The sequence below is a fragment of the Eretmochelys imbricata genome, chromosome 1 (genome assembly GCF_965152235.1).
Source record: "Eretmochelys imbricata isolate rEreImb1 chromosome 1, rEreImb1.hap1, whole genome shotgun sequence".
In the NCBI taxonomy this organism is placed as follows: Eukaryota; Metazoa; Chordata; order Testudines; family Cheloniidae; genus Eretmochelys; species Eretmochelys imbricata.
The window spans coordinates 34,897,747-34,920,129 of record NC_135572.1 but is presented as its reverse complement, the minus strand read 5'-3'; the positions used below and the strand labels follow the sequence as shown (position 1 = coordinate 34,920,129).

Sequence of the window (22,383 nt, the reverse complement as noted above, 5' to 3'; positions counted from 1 at the left end):
ACCATTCATAATTTTTTAGACCTGTATCATATTCCCTCTTAGTCAACTCTTTTCTAAGACAAAAAGTACCAGTCTTTTTAATCTCTCCCCATATGAAAGATGTTCCATACCCTTAATCATTTTTGTTGTCCTTCTCTGTACCTTTTCCCATTCTAATATATCTTTTTTGAGATGGGATGACCAGAACTGCATGCAGTATTCAAGGTGTGGGCGTAACATGGATTTACATAGTGGCATGATGATAGTTTCTGTCTTATTCTCTATCCCTTTCCTAATGGTTCCTAACACTGTTGGCTTTTTTATCTGCCCCTGCACACTGAGCGCATGTTTTCAGAGAACTATCCACAGTGACTCCAAGAGCTCTTTCTTGAGTATTAACAGCTAATTTAGATCCCATCATTTTGTACATATAGTTGGGATTATATTTTCCAATTTGCATCTATCAATATTGAATTTTATGTGCCATTTTGACAGGTTTCAGAGTAACAGCCGTGTTAGTCTGTATTCGCAAAAAGAAAAGGAGTACTTGTGGCACCTTAGAGACTAACCAATTTATTTGAACATAAGCTTTCGTGAGCTACAGCTCACTTCATCAGATGCAACCGATGTAGCTCACGAAAGCTTATGCTCAAATAAATTGGTTAGTCTCTAAGGTGCCATAAGTACTCCTTTTCTATGTGCCATTTTGTTGCCCACTCACCCAGCCTAGTGAGATCCCTTTTTAACTCTTTGCAGTCTGCTTTGGTCTCAACTATCTTGAGTAATTTTGTACCATCTGCAAATTTTGCCAACTCAATGTTTACCCCTTTTTTCAGATCATTTATGAAAATGTTACACAGCACTGGTCCCACTATAGATCCCTATTTACCTCTCTCCATTCTGAAAAATTACCATTTACTCCTTTTTTTGTTTCCTGTCTTTTAACCAGTTACTGATCCATGAGAGGACCTTCCCTCTTACCTCATGATTCCTTACTTTGCTTAAGAGTTTTTGGTGAGGGACCCTTCAAAGGCTTTCTGAAAGTCAAGTACACTATATTCACTGGATCACCTTTCTCACATGGTTGTTGGCAAGAATTCTAATAGATTGGTGAGGCATGACTTCCCTTTAGTAAAGCCGTATTGAGCCTTTCCCAACAAACTTTGTTCATCTGTTGTGTCAGATAATTTTGTTCTTTACTACAGTTTCAACCAATTTGCCTGGCACTGAAGTTTGGCTTCCTAGCCTGTAATTGTCAGGATCACCTCTGGAGCCTTTTTAAAATTGGTGTCACATTAGCTATCCTCCAGTCATCTGGTACAGAAGTGGATTTAAAGGATAGGTTATATACCGCAGTAGTAGTTCTGCAATTTAATATCTGAATTCCTTCAGAACTCTTGGGTGAATACCATCTGGTCCTGGTGACTTATTACTATTTAATTTATCAATTTGTTCCAAAATCTCCTCTACTGACCACTCAAGCTGGGTCAGTTCCTCAGATTTGTCACCTAGAAAGAATAGCTCAGGTATGGGTATCTCCCTCACATCCTCAGCAGTGAAGACCCATGCATAAGAATTCATTTAGCGTCTCTGCAAAGCCTTATCTTCCTTGAGTGCTCCTTTAGCACCTCAATCATCCAGTGGGCCACTGGCTGTTTGGTAAGCTTCCTGCTTCTGATGTACTTTAAAAGAATTTTTTTTGCGGGGGGGCTCTTAGTTTTTTAGCCTTTGGCTCGTTGCTCTTCAAATTCTTTTTTGGCCTGTCTAATTATACTTTTACACTTGATTTGCTACTATATATGCTTCTTCCTATTTTCCTCAGTAGAGTTTAACGTCCAATTTTTAAAGGACACCTTTTTGCCTCTAACCACTACTTTTACTTTGTTGTTTAGCCATGGTGGCCTGATTTGGTCCTCTACTATGTTTTTTAATTTGGGGTATACATTTAATTTGAGCCTCTACTATGGTGTTTTTTAACTGTGCTTACTTCGCAGTGTAGACATACCCTGTGAATGCAGAATACATGAGATATCCTCACCAAAAACCAGATCAACTGCAGAAAGTGGAGTCCACGGATTTCATAATCAAAATGACTGAAGTGAACAGCCCAGGCGTATTTATCTTTTTTAAACTCAGGATAGTTCCCACCTATATTTTAAAAATCTCACACTATTTTTCAAAATTAAAAACAACAACATAACTTTTCATGGAATGGAACTTTTGTTTTTCAACTGACATTAGAGCCCATTCTGCAAACTTTCCAGATTTCAATGGGGTTTAGCATATGGAGAGTTTGCAGGATAGGTCAATAATAAGAAACACATCACAAAATATTTGGATATTCTAAAAATGTTTTCTCTTTTGGAACAAATCAGGGTAACTCACCTCCTGTTAAATCATATCGGAATAAGCCAAGAACCCACTGAGTAAGAATGTATGGTGTAAAGAGGTAATGACTATGATCATCAACTGTGAATTTTGCTCGTACCTGAAAACATAAGTTATTCACAACACAATTTATATTTTAATTTCAAAAGATTTCTTGACAATTTAGTTCAACAATTTTCTATGCTTTCACCAAGTAAATTTTCTTCACGTGTACAGGTTTATACATTTTGTTAATTCTTCTGAAAAATACACATCTTGGATTGTTTACATTTTGCTTTCAGACCAAAAAAGCAAAATATCTCATTTCTAAAATATTTATTCTATAATATTTCTGAGAAAAAGGTTATATTGGAAAAATTAGTTCCCTATTTCTTTCATCGGAGCAATCTCTCTACCAGTCTAAAACATCTATAGCTGGGTTGATTTTTTAGTTTGGCACCAGGAGAAGAATTTTGTCCAAATTCTTGGATAGACCAAGAGGGTGAAAGGCCTGTCCAAGGCTAGGACGACATCCCAAACACATTTGATATGTATACAACACATGCTTTCAAATAACCTGTGGTCAGACTAATCACATGTATTAAATATGACTGTATTTGTGTAGTGTTGCTTATGTATGGTACATGATTTGTCTAGGGCCAAGGTGTATTTCTGGATAGAAGATGCTATACAAATGTAAGGTATAATGAATAAAATAAATTAACAACAATGCATATCATAATTTGGCTGACTGATAATGGAAATATTAACTATTTATTGATATCTGAAAACACATGATATTTAACTCATGGAGTAACTGCATACCTCTCTTTGACGATGAGACAATTATCTACACAGATTTATACTAATATCTCATAAAATATACAGATAAAGGATAGGCCATATGAAAAGCATGCAAGGCATGAGACTGCAGGTGTTTACCAAAAGGATAACAAATATTTTGATCTGATTCTCCTTAGACTATTATATGTAAGCTATTGATGTTCAAAATGTGTAGAGTCTCAAAAGAATAGAAATATTGTTACTATTCAATACACAGGTAGTGTTTCTTTAGTATATCTGTTCTATTAAACCTGCCAATTGGGGTCTGAAATGGTTTATATGTAATACAATTCTCTGCATGGTGGGAAACGGCCTAGTTATTAAATTCTGCAAACTTGGCTCTACCTCCACCACAACCTTTTATCATCATAAAGATTCAGCCTTCCACTAATGGAAAACTTTTGGCTAACCTAAGTTTCCTTAATCAAGATTTTCAAACATCTATTAACCTTGCCTGACCAGAATGACACTTGCACACATTTCTTTGAAGATTTGAATTATGTGACTAGTTGGAGGCTGTGCCCATGCTCCATCTGTTTTTAAGGATGTGATCATTCTACCTACACGTGAGTTAAGCACCTGGGTCCCAATCCGTGTAATTAGTCCTACTAAATCCAGTGAGACTATGTTTAAATGCTTAACGTGATTATATTCTTGGCTAGGACCCTAAAATTTTGAGTGGGAAGTTAAAAATGTATTTGTGTGTCTCAATGTCATGTTTTATATGCACACTATTTGGAATACTTAGTCCTATGTATGGCCCCCATCATCATACAAAAGCATAGTATCTGAGCAACTTGCGATCTTCAGTGTGAAGTAGAGTTATCCTCATTTTACAGATGGGGTATGGAGGCTGAATCCACCATTTACTAGTGTAAACAGTATATCCTCCAGAACTTGAAATCTTTAAATCCTGATTTGAGGACTTCAGTAACACAGCCAGAGGTTATGGGTCTATTATAGGAGTGGGTTGATGAGGTTCCGTGGCCTGCAATGTGCAGGAGATTAGACCAGATGATCATGATGGTCCCTTCTGGCCTTAAAGTCTTTGAGTCCATAAATTACTTGTCCAAGCACACACAGGAAGTTTGTGGTGCAGCAGGGAATTGAACCCAAGTCTCACAAATCCTAGATTAGGGACCTAACCACCTTTCATGTCCATAACCACATGCATATACCCTTCACTTTAATTCTGAGATCAACATAAAAAATAACTTGCTTTTAGATTTTAAATATGATAAAACATTGTATAATCTATTGTTACTGTCCAAAGCCAGAGATTAAAAGACATGGCTGCTTCTCAGTTTTTCACCTCCATTTCCCAAAAAAGAAATCAAAGCACTATACCTGCTCATATACTTGAACCATTGATCCTGCCAGCTGATGTATTTTTGGTAAGGAACCCCAAACAGAGTGATTCTTTAGGTTTTTGTGAAGCACAGGCTCTAAATATGCACTATAAATTGTTTGCAGTTGGTCTCTTTCTGGATAGCTAGAGGGAAAAAAATAGAGTCCAAGGAAATTGTGATGTACCAACATTCTTAATTTCCATACCAAAAATGGTTTTAGATTTATAACTATAATTTACTCTGAACCTTCAATAAAATAGAGCCTTACAGTCCAGCAGTAACTTAAATGCATTTTGGTTTTATCTGAATATGCAACCCTCAAAGACTTTCTATGTGTATCTTTAAATATCTTCCAACTTACAAACCCTTCCTCACAAAGTATTTAATCCACTAACCAACCAGCACTTTAAAATAAGGCTGTAAAGCTGTAACCTACTAGAAGCAAAGTAATTCTACTTTAAAACTTATTTCAGATACTTCGGCACAACAAGGTGAATTAAAATAATTATATATTGCTCTTTAACTGGTTTTAAACACTGATAGGTAGCAACAATGATACTATGTGAAGATTCTACATTATTAGGAAAGATTAGAGGCTTGACTTGCCAGACAAAATCACATTCCTTGTTTTCAAAAGTCTCACATCAAGAAGGACAGGCAGAGGCAAGCAGACCTGCAAACCGAATCTGAGATCTCAAAGTCAGGTAGGTTCTTGCAGACACTTACTCAATTGCACAAAGACGAACAACAGAAGTAAATCTGGATGTAAGTTTATGCCTTCCTAATGTTCCCCCAGCAGACATGGATGCCACAATTTGGATATTTTCTAAACCAACCCATTCAAGATTTTCATCGTAAAATCCCTGGTATGTCAGAATCTTTAATATAACAAAACAAAATATTTTAGTAAAATTAAATGAAAAATAGCAAGGTACCTAATGAAAACAATAGATTAATGTTGAGTCTCTGGTTGCTATTATTTGTTAAATACCAACAATATACCCATCACTAACATTTTCCTCAAAAGTGTCTAAAAATTACTCTTAAGCAACTATGCAGCACTATAAACAAAAATTAACATGGTGCTTTATAAAATCATAAATCAGGCCAGAATCTTCTCTGTGACCCAACAGCACAAAGGAGCTGGAATCCAGGTGTAACGGGACAGCTGACAATTCCTCCTGGAGGGAGGTAGCTCTGAGCTAAAGTAAAGCCAAAAGACTTGGTTCCTTCCCTAACCTCCCTGTCAACCAGAATAAAGGGCATGTCAGGGGCATACTGGAGCTTCACTCTGCCAATTCTTAGCTCCTGTGTGGTCCCTTAGAGACCAGGAGCAGCTGAAGTAAGTTAGGGCAGCCCTTAGCCCACAGTCTTTGTCCCAGATAGCTTGCAATGTAAGAGAAAATTAAACCAAAGGGGGAAATATTTCAGTAAAAGGAAGAATGTAGTAAATTCATTGTTAAAAATCAACATACAACACAAACAATTTGGGGGGGGGGAGGTGGGGAAGTGGGTTTTAAGAAGGAATTTGGAGAAGGAGAAAGAATGCATGATGGACAGAATGTAAAAATGAGGAAAAAGTTACTTTTTAAAATACTGTAAGCATTACATTTCAATTTCCAATCTCTGAGGAGAGAATAATTATGCAACCCCATAAACTTACTCTGTTAACCACTATAAGCTTTTGGGGACAGAGACTGTCTTTTGATTACATGTGTGTATAGTGCCTAGCATAAATGGGACCTCGATACGGCAACTCTATATGCTATCACACTACACATAAATATAATGATAATAAACATGTAAGATGTTAACTATTACAATCACCAGCATATTGTAAGGCTTTCAATTCAAAATACAGTACTCTGCCTGTATATCAAATGATTTGAAATAGGACTCTAATATGTATTTACTGAATCATAATAAATCATTTCTAGTCTATAATTCTGAAGATAATTATTATCAAAGCCATATATGTTCACCTGTTGCAGGAAAGCCACTAGAGTGCTGGTTCCCCATTTATCAGGTTTGGGCAGGTTGATTTCCTTCAAGTATAAAACCAGCCTTTCACAGTCTTTCGGTCTGTATACTCTCCCAGTATTTGTACTGATTACCATGCAAGTCTGATTTAACTTTTGGAGAAGATGTCGAGATGAAGTTTGTGCACTGCAGTGAACTGTAGCAATCTGAGTAGATCGGAGTTGGGAAAAGGCATAACGAAGCAACATTCTAACAAAATAAAATACATAAATATATATTTTATATACACAGAAATTTTTAAAAAGCAATTTAAACACCTTTAAAACTGCCAGCACACTGTTTAATGTACTACATATAATGTACTGAATCTGTTTTGTTGAACTAAATATTCTTGATTATAAAATCAAATTGTATCATTTCACATTTATGAAGTTCCAGAAAAGTACTTATACAGATTTGTGTAAGAAATAGCTAGTTGGTGAGCAATGAAATATGGCCCCAAACCTGCTATTTACAACACATAGACAATGGAAGTCAATAGGGCTCTGCAAAAATTCAGTAGTCCTCTCTTGCAGTATACATTGCAGGATCAGAGACTATGCACATGAGGATAAAGAGAAGAAAAAGGAAAGCTGAATATCTTTTTCTTTTGTGACTGAATTTTAAACAGTGGAAATATCATTAGATTGTTGAGAAGAAACCAGTAAAAAAAAGAATATAATCTATTTGCAAATCAACAGAGACACAGGAAAAAAAACCTGGGTTCACACTTATTACCATTTATTATTATTATTATGTCAGGTTTCAGAGTAACAGCCATGTTAGTCTGTATTCGCAAAAAGAAAAGGAGTACTTGTGGCACCTTAGAGACTTTACATTATACATTATTATATATATTATATTATATTATATTATATTATAATGTATAACAACATCCTCACTGCATTTTCCACTTTTATGCATCAGATGAAGTGAGCTGTAGCTCACGAAAGCTTATGCTCAAATAAATTGGTTAGTCTCTAAGGTGCCACAAGTCCTCCTTTTCTTTAAGGGGAAATAGTTTTACTTTGTGTAATGACTCAACCACTCCCAGTCTCTATTCAAGCCTAAGTTAATTGTATCCAATTTGCAAATTAATTCCAATTCAGCAGTCTCTCGTTGGAGTCTGTTTTCAAAGCTTTTTTGTTGAAGAATAGTCACTTTTAGATCAGAAATCGAGTGACCAGAGAGATTGAAGTGTTCTCCGACTGGTTTATGAATGTTATAATTCTTGACATCTGATTTGTGTCCATTTATTCTTTTACGTAGAGACTGTCCAGTTTGACCAATGTACATGGCAGAGAGGCATTGCTGGCACATGATGGCATATATCACATTGGTAGATGTGCAGGTGAACGAGCCTCTGATAGTATGGCTGATGTGATTAGGCCCTATGATGGTGTCCCCTGAATAGATATGTGGGCACAGTTGGCAACGGGCTTTGTTGCAAGGATAGATTCCTGGGTTAGTGGTTCTGTTGTGTGGTGTGTGGTTGCTGGTGAGTATTTACTTCAGGTTGGCGGGCTGTCTGTAGGCAAGGACTGGCCTGTCTCCCAAGATTTGAGAGAGTGATGGGTCATCCTTCAGGATAGGTTGTAGATCCTTGATAATGCATTGGAGAGGTTTTAGTTGGGGGCTGAAGGTGATGGCTAGTGGCGTTCTGTTATTTTCTTTGTTGGGCCTGTCCTGTAGTAGGTGACTTCTGGGTACTCTTCTGGCTCTGTCACTCTGTTTCATCACTTCAGCAGGTGGGTATTGTAGTTGTAAGAATGCTTGATAGAGATCTTGTAGGTGTTTGTCTCTGTCTGAGGGGTTGGATTAAATGTGGTTGTATCGTAGAGCTTGGCTGTAGACAATGGATCGTGTGGTGTGGTCTGGGTGAAAGCTGGAGGCATGTAGGTAGGAATAGCATTGGTAGGAAAACTACCAATGTGATATATGCCATCATGTGCCAGCAATGCCCCTCTGCCATGTACATTGGGCAAACTGGACAGTCTCTACATATAAGAATAAATGGACACAAATCAGATGTCAAGAATTATAACATTCATAAACCAGTCAGAGAACACTTCAATCTCTCTGGTCACCCGATTTCTGATCTCAAAGTGACCATTCTTCAACAAAAAAAACTTCGAAAACAGACTCCAACGAGAGACTGCTGAATTGGAATTAATTTGTAAATTGGATACAATTAACTTAGGCTTGAATAGAGACTGGGAGTGGTTGAGTCATTATACAAAGTAAAACTATTTCCCCTTGTTTATTCCCCACCCATCCCCGTTCCTCAGACATTCTTGTTAACTCCTGGAAATGTGCTGGAAATGGCCCACCTTGATTATCACTTGAAAAGGTTTTCTCTCCCCCCACCCCACTTTCCTGCTGGTAATAGCTCATCTTAAGTGATCACTCTCCTTACAATGTGTATTTTTTCATGGTCTGTGTTTATATAAATCTCCTCACTGTATTTTCCACTTTATGCATCCGATGAAGTGAGCTGTAGCTCACGAAAGCTTATGCTCAAATAAATTGTTTAGTCTCTAAGGTGCCACAAGTACTCCTTTTCTTTTTGTGAATACAGACTAACATGGCTGCTACTCTGAAACCTTAATTCCAACTATACATACAAAATGATGGGGTCTAAATTAGCTGTTACAACTCAATTCATTGTGGAGAGTTCTCTGAGAACTTCTACTCAATGTCCAGTAACAGTCAAAAAAGCCAACAGAATGTTAGGAATCATTAGAAAAGGGATCGATAATAAGACAGAAAATATCATAATGCCACTATATAAATCCATGATACGCCCATACCTTGAATGCTGCATGGAGTTCTGGTCACCTCATCTCAAAAAAGATATAATAGAATTGGAAATGGTGCAAAGAATGACAAAGAAAATGATTAGGATATGGAACAGCTTCCATGTGAGGAGAAATTAAGAAGACTAGACTGTTCATCTTAGAAAATAGATGAGTATGGGGGGATATGATAAAGATCTATTAAATTGTGAATGGTGCAGAGAAAATGAATTAGAAAGTGTTATTTACCCCTTCACATAACACAAGAACTGGGTGTCATCTGGTGAAATTAATAGGCAGCAGGTTTAATACAAACAAAAGGTAGTACTTCTTCAAACAATGCACAGTCATTGTCATGGGATGCTGTGAAGTTCAAAAGTATAACTGGGTTAAAAAAAGAATTAAATAAATTCATGGAGGACAGGTCCATCAATGGCTATTAGCCAAGATAGCCAGGGACGCAACCCTATGCTCCATGTGTCCCTAAACCTTCAGCTGCCAATAGATGAGACTAGATAACAGGAGATAGATCACTCAAAATTGCCCTGTTCTGTTCATTCCCTCTGAAGCATCTGGCACTGGCCACTGGCAGAAATAGGATACCCAGCAAGGTGGACCATTGGTCTTACCCAGTATGGTCATTCTTATGTTCTTATGGAATCTGAGTGGTGGTGTGAATGGCTAGCTGATATGCAGCAGCAGCAAGCACTCAGCAACAGCAGTTTCAGCAACAATTGCTGCAGCAGTAAACCACCCACTAGCAAGTTCAAACAATGCAACAACAGCAACAGCTGCTGAGGGAGTTGATGACCTACCAGCAGGAGTTCCACAAGGAGATGATACAACAGATAGTGCTGACCTTACGATCACCACAAGGGCAGCCTTCTGTCAAAGTGGATCCCCCACCAATACCCATGAAGTTAACCAAGATGGGGACAGACAATACCCTAAGGCCTTTTTAATTACCTTTGAGAGCAGAGCACTAATCTCCTGGTGGAGTAGGCTTTGATTTGGCTCCATACTTGATGGGTCTGCCACAGATGGCCTACCACAACCTAGACCTGGAGAAGTCTAAGAATTATAAACAGTCAGCCATCTTGGACAATTTGGACATTTCTGAGGAAACTCATGTCAGTGACACTGCCAGTCGGACTACCAAGCATCTCAAGCAACTGAAGTCGGACCTGCAGAACAGGGGCCAGCCACTACTCCACAGCTGAGTTCGCCCCCAACTAGGAAAGATACCGTCAGTGCCAGCCAAGTGACTTGCTGCTCCTGTGGCCACACAGAACACACAAAAGAAAAAACGCTCTCTTAAGGAATGTAATTATGCCCAGGGCTGGACTGCAGAAACCCATTCATGGAAAACACCATTTCCCAAGTTGATGGTGCTGGTCCGAGGGAAAAGAGTTCAAGGACTTGGACTCTGTCTGTAGTCAGACGGTGGTCCAAGTCTCCTTCACAAGAGATGACAACACCCTCAAAAGGCTGATTCCATCTACAGTGTATACATGGCAAAGTGAAAACCTATCCTAGCCAATGTTTACAGCTGACTGTGGGGACATGTACCAACGTGACAGCTGTACCACTGGTGGAGAAACTGGAGTATCCCATAATGGGAGACCAGCACTGGCCATTTTTTTGGCAAGTGATTAATGAACAGGCTGGCCCAGCAAACAGGGATCCTGGTTGATCATTGCAGAGTGACCCGAAAGCCTAGTAAACCTTGGGGAATTGGAAGACCCTGAGGAGGGAATAAGAACATAAGAACGGCCCTACTGGGTCAGAACAAAGGTCCATCTAGCCCAGTATCCTGTCTTCTGATAATGGCCAGTGCCAGGTGACCCAGAGGGAATGAACAGAACAGATAACCGATCCATCCCCTGTCGCTCATTCCCAGCTTCTGGCAAACAGAAGCTAGGGACACCATTCCTGCCCATCCTTGTTAATAGCCATTGATGGACCTATCATCCATGAAGTTATCTAGTTCTTTTTTGAACCCTGTTATGGTCTTGGCCTTCACAACATCCTCTGGCAAGGAGTTCCACAGGTTGACTGTGCGTTGTGTGAAGAAATACTTCCTTTTATTGTTTTAAACCTGCTGCCTATTCATTTCATTTGGTGAACCCTAGTTCTTGTATTATGAGAAGGAGTAAACAACACTTCCTTATCTACTTTCTCTACACCAGTCATGATTTTATAGACCTCAATCATATCTCCCCTTAGCCATCTCTTTTCCAAGCTGAAAAGTCCCAGTCTTATTAATCTCTCCTCATACAGAAGCTGTTCCAAACCCCTAATCATTTTTGCTGCCCTTTTCTGAACTTTTTCCAATTTCAATATATCTTTTTTGAGATGGGGCAACCACATCTGCACACAGTATTCAAGATGTGGGCGTACCATGGATTTATATAGAAGTAACATGATATTTTCTGTCACAAGGAAAAGAACTGTCAGCCCCTTCAGGAGAGGAAGAGGTTATCTGGATGTGGACGCACTCTTGCAAGATAGGAATTTTTTGCAGGCACAGAAAAGTGACCCTACACTGAGCCATGCATATGACCAACTGGTCGCTGTAAATGGGGAAGTAATGGAGCCTCATCTGGTCAAGCAGTATCCACACTTCGTGCTTGAGAAAGAGCACCTGTACCGAGCTGAAAGAGATACACAAACAGGGGTAATAATGTTTTGTTAGTCACAAGGAGCAGGGGAAAGGAACTCTTATTTAGAGAGAGAGAGAGAGAGAGAGAGACACTCTTAAACAACCTGAGTACACCCCGAGCAGAGGAAGGACTCTGTTAGGGTCAGAGAAGAAAGTAACTCAAACAATGTTCTGGTAGTGAATAAGTGGGCCCCCACCAACCACAAGTATGTATCATTTACTATTTGTATTCCATTAGCACCAAAGTTCCAATCAGAACCAGCGTCCCATTATAATAGATGCTGGACAAACAGACACACAGACTGAGATTGATGTTACTAAGTTTTTAGTGACAGATGTGTCAAAGAACATTTCAAATGGTTCTATTAGTATTTCATCTAAAGAAACAACTTTATCAATTGAGCAGAAACCTTCACTATGCAAAAATGTTCCAAAACTTTATCACCAAACTTAGAAAAATTAGATTAAAACAGTTAAAACAAAAAACAAAACAAAACAAAAAACTTACCCCTTTCCACATCCTTCAGGCCCAACAAGAAGAAATGGCTGCTTATTGTCAAAGTCTAGCCATGGTCTGAAGTAATCTAAACCTCTCTGCATGTTTGGGGTTTGAATGACAGGAAGTGTTCGGGGATTACTAAAGTCATCAGCAGTCAAATGTATAGGTTTTTTCAGTTGATATGACATTAAATGTCCAGTGTCAGCATCAAAATATGTGTCCAGTGGCTTCCTGGGATCTGGCGGAGATTCTCGTGCCCAATTAAAAATCTTTACAAAAATTTTAAAAGAACAACGATTAAGCTGTTAAAAATCTGCATTCCTAATAACAACACAATAACTATAATTATGAGTACATCCAAAAAATTATGTTAAAAGAATAGTAAATTTGCAAAGTCAAGCGCTCAAAAATTAGGAAATGCAAAAATTAAGGTTGCCTATGCAACCTTAATTCAATCCCATTGTGCGTATACATTGGGTAGTTAGTGAATGGGTAGTTATCCAATATTTATTTTTCATTTGATGCATGGTGCCAGACCTCATGGAATAAATTTCCTCATTCATTTCCTTGAGACACTGAGGGCCTGACTTTACAAAGTACTTAGTAGGTTCAAAATACAGCTCCTACTGACTTCAGTTGCAGTCATAAGCACTCATGTAGCACTTATGAGCACACAAATGTAGCCACAGGCTTCTCACACTGAGTAGAGAGAAAATGAAGCACACACAATTAGTAGTCAACTGTAAAAGTTAAGAAATTCCAGAATTAAGGCTGCCTAAAGAGGTAACTGTTTCTTTCTTTTAAAGTAACTTTTTTCTTTTTCCTATTTTGTGACCTGGTAGGAACGCCTACCGCTCACAGTCATCATTTTTGTCCCTAATACTTTTAAGATATGAATGAAACTGTCTCTCTGTGTGTGAGGATTTACTTAGAATTTATACAATCTTAAATCACTTCATGTTATCCTGGGCTAAAAAAATGTGGCTGCACAAACTATACTGTCCTAACAAGGGAAATTATGGGCTGTTAAGGGAAAGTCCTACTTAGTACCACAGCCTTGGGCTGCAGCATGCCCAGTACGCACAGAATCTTCAGCAAATATATCTGCCAAATTCCAACAAGTCTCTCTCTATTGAACACGTGAAAACCGAGATATTTTGGAGGTTTATAGTTTGGCCAAATTTGGGCAAATTTTCATGGGGATGACAAAAGGCACATCCCTGTCATCAGGGTGATGACAAATTTCAAGCCATGGAAGTAGTAAGTTTAGCGGTATTAGGCCTTAATGAAACAATTGTAAGAATGTTTTTAACATGGAAAAAGACACATAATCTCATCCTCAGAAATGACTAAACTGCTTTAGCTGAAACTTTCCCAGAAGAAACCAGCCTTAGACAAACACCCAATACTGAAAATTTCAGGTGATTTTTGTCAAAGATAAAAGCAACTGAGTTCTGTAACAGAAAATGTTAGGCAACTTTAAGGATAGGTGATGGAACCAGCTCCACCTATAATAAAATGGAATATGTTTCTGATCAAAGAAATGGACATTTAAGGAGGGATGGGACTAAGAATGTTTTGAAGTATGTACATATGGATAAACGCTTTTGGGAGGCAACAGTATACCCACTTATTTTTTTAAAAGAAATGATGATAATTTCCACATGTTGAAGGGCTGGGAGAAATGAAGTATTTAATCAGCAGTTTGATATCCCATGGCCCCAGTTTGCCACAAGTGATGTTGTGGCAGGTGCTTCTGTAATGCTCCTGACTAAAAACCTTCCTCATCTTCCAAAAAATACAAATGCATAATTTGTAACAAAACTATATGATATCATCAGAATTAATTTAGGGCCCAATTTTGTAAGCACTTATACACATGAGAAACTTTACTAATATGAGTAGTCTAATTAACATCAATGGGACAACTCATGTGAGTTAAGTTACTCATGTGCATCCATGCCTAAATTTCAGAACCTGTGCTCCTTATTCATCCTCTTTGACCTCTCAGTGGCATTCAACATCCTTGATCACTCCCCAGTACTTGAAATCCTATAACCCTTTCTCCTTTGTGATCTCATCCCCTCACAATTCTCGTCCTACCTCAGTGATGGCACCTTCAAAGTCTCATTGGATGGATTCTCCTCCTTTTCCCTTCTCCCCATTTCCATGGGCTTCCCACAGGTCTCCATCCTTTGTCACCTTCTCTCTTTGCACCTTATCTATAAGTTATCTTGACCACTCTCATGGATTTGACTACCATCTGCCTCTCTATGGTTGATCTATTTCCCTCCATCCAATCTCAAATTAGATTATAAACTCACTAAGGCAGGAACTAACTCTTATTGTACTTTTATACTCTTAAACCATAGCAAAATCAAAATTTCTGTTTTATTCATCTAGTAGTTTGAGATAAGATAGAAAAAAAGTATTACCTCTTTTGTAAATTCTAGTCGTGATTTCATGTTGAGATTTGCACCAAGACCCCGCATTAAGCTAATAATAAATTGTCCACGATCAGTGCACCCACAGAGATGAGACAACCCATTCATCACAGTGCCAACTAGACTTGTTTCTACCACATAGTCATTCTGTAAATTTGAATTTATAATAGTGTATAAGAATTTATAATAATAATATAACTTTAAACAAATTTCTAGCAGCAAAATAAATGAGTTATGGTGCATTGCATAGTTTCATTGCTATTAGAAGCCACTTTTAGACTTTTAAAATTGGTAGAAAATTTGATCCATTCAGGTCTAGAAGAGGTGATCCATTTGCAATCACATACTTTTAAAATATTTACTTCTGACTCTTATACCAAACCAACTTACTATTTATGTTCAGTCATCCTTCTGTTATATATTAGCCTACTGAATGCAAAGAAATGTGCACAATTGTGCAATGGAGATATGTGTCCAGAAGGGACCCTCCATGTGTGAATCTCACTCTCCCCCACAGAAAGGGGTGGAGAAACAACCTTTTCCTAGATCCCACACAAGTGTAGAAATCTGCATGGAGGAAAGAGACAGCTATGGGAGAAACAAATCTTAATCCCCATCAGGCTATGTAGATTCTCCAAGGAAATACAGCAAGATTGCCTCTCAGCACTGGGGATCCCTCTTTAAAGGAAGTTCCATGGAACAGAGGCCAGCAGCACAAGGCCTGCATGGCTCCATTGTGAGGGGTATGAAGCCAGGAAGGGATGCTGGAGCCATAGGAAGCACAAAGCAAGCACAGAAACACCATAAAGTGGTCTATATGCATGGTCATAGACTCCCATCTGGGATCCATGGGTTTTCAGGACATCCTGCCCACTTCCCTTTCCTGAAGATAGCACAAGTGAAGGGAAATGTCTGTAAGGAACAGCTTGCAGAGGTTCCTGCCTATGTAGAATTATTTAATGATTTATAACGTTGTTTTTAAATTTTCCTCAAGCCTAGCAAAGCACATGCCTTCCTGTTAAGGATTTTGGGCAGAAATTTCAAATTTTATGAGCCTAAACTAAGATACTTAAATCCATGATTAGTCAATGAGATCTCTGGGAACTGAAAAATCAGACCCCTTATTTAGATGCCTAACTTTAGAGACCACATTTAAAAATTCTGGCTGATGTCTACACCAAGTTCATAGGTTTGAACGCATTAAAAAATTCTGGCTGATGTCTACACCAAGTTCATAAATTTGAATAAAATCCAGAAAGGTATTAAAACTTTGTGAGTTACTCACCTGTTTTAGAACCCAGTTTAACGCCTTTTCAAAATAGTCCCCAATCCAATTTTCAAGGTTATGTCTGCATTCTTCAGGCTGGTTTCTTAGCCAAGATTTTATCAAAGAATTAAGATCTGTATCTTCATCACTAGAACAAGACATACTTCAGATTAAAAAAACCAAAATAGCCATGTATCCATGCAGATGGATGCAGTATGATCTAAAGGCTCAAGCAGGATGACTGAGTCAAGGGGTCTGGGTTGTGTTCTCAGCTCTCCCAAAGATCCACTGTATAACTTTAGGAAAGTCATTTAACCTCTCTATATTTAAATTTGCCTTTCAGTAAAAAAAGGGTAAAAAAATTTATGCTCTTGAATAAAAAGCATTCAGATATGCAGAAAAAGGATGTAAACTAGAAATAGAGTATCTTGAATATTACTGTCAAATTTCAAAATAAGGCTCTAATACTATGAGAAACTGATTGAGTAGCCTGAAGATGTGTGCATTTACTTTCTGATTTCTGTAATTACAAGAAAAGGACAATGGTTTAATTTTGATTCAGTGCAATTTTCTTACATTTTTTCTAATAAATTGTGTTTTCTTTAAAATATTTGGGGGTCTTATGGTATTTAGGGGCAATTTAAAGCAACCCATTATCTAAGTCAGGGAAAACAAACTTCTGACCTTTGGTGAGAGAAAGAAAGGGGAAAGAGATATGACATGGGGTACTTGGTGAAAGGTGCAGGGCAAAAAACTGCCCTTCCCTAAGAGGTTTTACTGACCATAGTCAGTAAAGTGCAAAGAGAATGACTGGAGACATTTAGGAGTCTCAAATACAGTGGTAGCTTACAAGGTAACAGATGAAAAACTTGATTTCAGAGATAAATAGGCAAACACAGGTAACATCTATACAGACAACTCCACCTATTCAGAGTAAGTGAACATTTTCAGAAGTTAGCATTACAATGAAATCACCAGTTTTATAATATAAAATAAAATAAAATAAAATATCATTCATTAAAAAAAACAATGAGGAGTCCTTGTGGCACCTTAGAGCCTAACAAATTTATTTGGGCCTAAGCTTTCATGGGCTATAACCCACTTCATCAGATGCATGGAGTGAAAAAAAGTAGGCAGGTATAAATATACAGCACATGAAAAGATGGGAGTTGCCTTACCAAGTGTGGGGGTCAGTGCTAAAGCCAACCCCTAAAATACATATAATTTGTTAGTCTCTAAGGTGCCACAAGGACGCCTCATTGTTTTTGCTGATACAGATTAACACAGCTACCCCTCTGAAACCATTCATAAAAATTAATTTAAAAAAGGAAATTACAGACTTGTCAGTCTAACTTTTACACCTGAAAAGATATACTGGAACAAATTATTAAACAATCAATTTGTGAGCACCATGAGGATTATATGGTTACAAGGAATACCCAGTATGGATTTGTCAAGAATAAATCATGCCAAATCAACCTCATTTCCTTCTTTGACTGGGTTCCTGGCCTAGTGAATAAGGGCAGAAGCGGTAGACATGATATATCTTGATCTTATTAAGGCTTCAGATACAGTCCCACATGACATTCTCATAAACAAATAGGGAAATGTGATCTAGATGAAATTACTATAATGTGGGTGCACAACTGGTTGCAAGACCACACTCAAAAAGTAATTTTCAATGGCTCACTGTCAAACTGGGAGAGTGTATCTAGTGGGGTCCCGCAGGGATCAGTCCTAGGTTCGATACTATTCACTATTTTCATTAATGATAATGGTGTGAAGAGTATGCTTATAAAATTTGAAAATGACATCAGGCTGGGAAGGCTTGCAAGCACTTTGGAGGACAGGATTAGTCCTTTGACTGAAATCAGCAAGATGAAATTCAATAAGCATAAGCATAAAGGACTACATTCAAGAAACAAGAATCAAATGCATAACTACAAAATGGGAAATAACTGGCTAGGTGGTAGTACTGCTGAAAAGAATCTTGGGGGTATAATGGAACGGATCACAAAATGAATATGAATCAACAATGTGATGCAGCTGCAAAAAAGGCTAATGTTATTCAGTGGTGTATTAACAGGACTGTTGTATGTAAGACAGGAGAGGTAACTGTCACCCTCTACTTAGCACTGGTGAGGCTGCAGCTCGAGTACTGTGTTTAATTCTGGATGCCACGCTTTAGGAAAGTTGTGGACAAATTGGAGAGAGTCCAGAAGAGAGCAGCAAAAATGATAAAAAGGTTTTAAAACCTGACATATGAGGAAAGGTTAAAAAAAACTTGGCACATTTAGTCTTGAAAAAAGAAAACTCAGGGAGGATCTGACAGTCTTTAAATATGTTAAGGGATGTTATAGTGAGAATGGGGGATCAACTGTTTTCCATGTCCACTGGAGTTAGGAAATGAAGTAATAGGCTTAATCTACCGCGCAGGAGATTTAGGTTAGATATTAGGAAACACTTTTATCTGTAAGGGTAATTATGCTCCGGAATAGGCTTCAAGGGAGGTTACTGAATCCCCATCAATGGAGGTTTTTAAGAACAGGTTAGACAAACACCTGTCAAGGACAGTCTAAGTCTGTTTGGTCCCGTCTCAGCGCTGGGCGTTGGACCCGATGACCTCTTGAGGTCCCTTCCAGCCCCACATTTCTATGATAATATCAATAAATAAATGAATAAGCACAAAAAGGTGCAAAGATAGAAGGAAAACAAGACAATTTAGAAGAAGTTTAAGCATGTTGCTGAAACTCTATAAAGAGACTATATATAAATAAAAGTCATATACTAACCTATCACTGCCAAACACAGCTGACACAATAGGGTTTTAAAAAGCTAATAACTATTCATGGTGATAAATAAGTTATGTAAATTTCAAATGCCCTCGTGTCTCACCTCAGGAAGATCATTCCCATTCGTGAAATTGTGGCAGGAGAGGCACAACTCAGATCATGCGTTTCAAATACAAAGTTTACATTTGGGCCAAACTGAATTCTTTCTCCACTGGGCATAGTGAGTAATCGATTATCATCCAGAACAGAATTCAAAGACTCAATCCACTCAGGGTCGATATCACCATCGCAGATTATCCATGAGTTAACATCTACTTACAAATAAAAATACAAAACAACAAATCCACTGGAAAAACTTAAAGAATATGAAGCCTTGCTAAATTTCTAACCATTTTTCATTCTCTATGACAATTATAATTTATTAGTTTTATACGCTTCACATATAACCTTTTTAAATATTCCCTACATTCTTCACCTTCTGATGCATATTTGCATGCCATTTATCTCATATTACACTAACTTGGAAATTACAAACTGAGGTTCTTGACAATGGTATTGCAATAAGCCTTTTTGACCTTACACTGGTCACTTTCAACAATTTTAAATTAGCATATTGTCAAAATATGGACAAACAAAAGAAAGTTTATTTCAGTATGTTGAGCACAACACAGACTTCTGGACAGACATACCTTGCGGTTCTCGTACCACTTGTCGAGCACTGCTCGTAAGCACACCATCAGACCACTCCCTGGTGTCCACGTCAATGTGACCTAGTAACTGATGTCGAGGCATAGCTTTGGGATTCATGGTATACTGTTTCACCACTTTGCCAGTTTTACCAAGCGCTGTCCTTAACGTCTGCCAAAGTGTTGATTTACCTGCACCACTCGGACCTACAATTACCACACCCATTCTCTGACGTAGCTGTTCATACAATTCCAAAGCTTTCTTGATCTGTATAAAAAAGAAATAGTGGTTACAGGAGGTTAACAGCATTAAATCAAACCTGTTCTCTAACCCCAATTTCACACATTCCTGTTTGGTTTTGTATACTCTCATTCTCTTCCCTTAATTTAAATTTATTTTAGGAACTTGTAGGTGCAGAAGCAAAGAGTAGAAAAATCTCTGTATTCAAGCAAATCAAGGGCTCACGTTATAAACATTAAAAGGTTGAAAGTAACTAAAGCAAAATGAATAGATTAGCAACACAAGCCTCACTGACACTCTTAATTTAGAACATCTAAACTTGGTCTATGCTTATATTTCATATTTACCTGGGTGTTTATAATTTCCAAATTGGCTTCCTCAAAGACTTGTTGTAAAGCAGTGGTTAATTCAGCATATTCTACATCCTTAAAATCACTGCCAGGGAAGACATCTTTAACCAATGCATCAAACCGTGCACAGTCTGCAAATGTAAGCTTTGACATGGTATTGAGGCGCAAAGCTTGGACCACAATATGGCTTTCATTAACTGCAAAAGAAAGTTCAGTTTACGTTTATTTCCACAGCTGGGATATTACCACCTGACATCATAGTGGCAACATGCCAGGTTGTTTTTTGGCATCACAAAGGATTATGATTTTAGGTGGGAAATTAGCGTTAGTAACATATAGAACTTCTGAGTCTTAGGTTGCAAAGGGACAGACTCTAAGTGTACCCATCTCAACTTTTGTATATAACTGGGTTCTTGAAAATGATAATGCATGTCAGACTTGAGTATATACTATGGGAATTTCTAGATGTCCTAATATGCAGGGAGTCTCTATCCTGACTGGATAGTAGTCAGCTAAGAAGGAACTTTGAAGGGGATATACCCTAAAATATGTTGTCGGTGTGTTTTCAACTGACAGATGAATTCCTGAAGTTGATTATAAGTTGTTTGTTTGCTATTTGCTTTTTATATCTAATGGGAAAACAAGGGTTGTCTCTGATAATCCCAGGAACAGTCAGAGCAGATCTGTCATTTCTTAAAGCATCAAAGAAGGAATATTCATGTCCCAAACATTTAAACTCCTCATCCACACTAAACCTCTGCTCCCAACTCTCCCCAAGAGAGAAAATCACCACCCACTCAAACACACTTTTTTAAAAATACACAACATTCCCATCCCATAAAATTCCATCCTGTATTTGTGCTCTGGTTAGCAATATTCAGTCGGAATCAGATATGGTAGCCCAAGAGTAATTAAGATTTCATTTGCAAGAGCTCTCTCTTCAACTTTTCAACTCCGCAAATTATGTGCACTGAGTTTCTGTGGGTTATTTAGTTATTTATTTTTATTTGGGAAAGCTTTGATTAGAAAGGGCTTTCACAGAGGATTATCCTTTTGAATAGTCTAGCTTCCTACAATTCCAGGGCATATCACCTGGTACTTGAATGAACAAGAAGGCTGTAGATATTTATTTCAATATAACATCTTGATTGATCAAAAGCGAACCAACCCAAGCTTACTTTTTTCCTTCATTCCATTTTTCTTCAGGTGACGAAGGAGATTGCCACATCCTCTCAGAGCAGTCTTCAGTGCTCTTAAGCCCCAATCATAATGTTGCTGGGGTGTCAAAAGCTCCCTATGTTTTTAAAATATTAATATTGTAACAGGTTGTAACAGCTGCAACTCCAGTACTTATAGCTGATCATTGAGGAATTGACATTATACATTTTTCTGAAAACCAGAGCCATTAGAAAATAATATAATGTCCAGATGCAGTACCATTTTTCTTGAACTTCAGAGATAGATACACATGAAGTTGCATGTTTCCAAACTTTCAGAGAAGCAGTTTCTTCAAAAGCTAGATAATAATAATATTTTTTTAAAAAATAGGACCTCTAATAGTTCCCCCCCTTGGTTTTTGCAATATACACACAAATGAAAAAGTGCAACTGTGGTTATTTGGATGTCAGCTACTCCCCCAAAAATCACAAGTGCATGATTTTTATGGAGGCACTGCACACTCAGGAAAATAACCATGTATTCCCATTCAGACAAACAAATCGGAAGACGAAGAAGAAAAAAGCAAAGCAAAGTGTGTGTGTGTGGCAGAGACAAATTAATAAAAGTATCATATATGAACTTGAAAAATATTTATTTTAGTACTTTTATTACCTAGTAAAGAGAAAATTGCATTTATATTCAAGATGCCAAAAGAAAGGAAGGAAACAGTCAGGGTCTTAAGAAAGCAGTATTTTCCCATCTTGGGATTATAACTGGAGTTCCTGTATTCTTACATTACTTACATACAAAGCAGTGCATCTCAATAAAATTCAACCTATGTTTTGTTCTTACAGATTTACATATTACTAATTTTGGAGAACTGTGTTTGGTAGCATTCAAATACAAGATATTCTTGTTCAATGTAAAACACC

The 22,383-nt window shown here is 37.8% G+C and overlaps 1 protein-coding gene across 2 annotated transcripts in view; it reads right to left on the bottom strand.

Moving 5' to 3' along the window:
- The window catches only part of DYNC2H1 (dynein cytoplasmic 2 heavy chain 1), a 397,803-nt gene that overhangs the window by 319,331 nt on the left and 56,089 nt on the right, over positions 1-22,383 (bottom strand). For both annotated transcript variants that reach the window (XM_077805779.1, XM_077805787.1), the window contains exons 36-46: positions 21,472-21,587; positions 20,291-20,490; positions 19,706-19,970; positions 19,120-19,327; positions 16,243-16,372; positions 14,949-15,104; positions 12,523-12,782; positions 6,521-6,767; positions 5,265-5,416; positions 4,537-4,681; positions 2,365-2,467 (exon numbers count right to left, since the gene is read on the bottom strand). In XM_077805779.1, the coding sequence (XP_077661905.1) occupies positions 2,365-2,467; positions 4,537-4,681; positions 5,265-5,416; positions 6,521-6,767; positions 12,523-12,782; positions 14,949-15,104; positions 16,243-16,372; positions 19,120-19,327; positions 19,706-19,970; positions 20,291-20,490; positions 21,472-21,587 (1,982 nt within the window). The remainder of the gene's footprint in view (positions 1-2,364; positions 2,468-4,536; positions 4,682-5,264; positions 5,417-6,520; positions 6,768-12,522; positions 12,783-14,948; positions 15,105-16,242; positions 16,373-19,119; positions 19,328-19,705; positions 19,971-20,290; positions 20,491-21,471; positions 21,588-22,383) is intronic.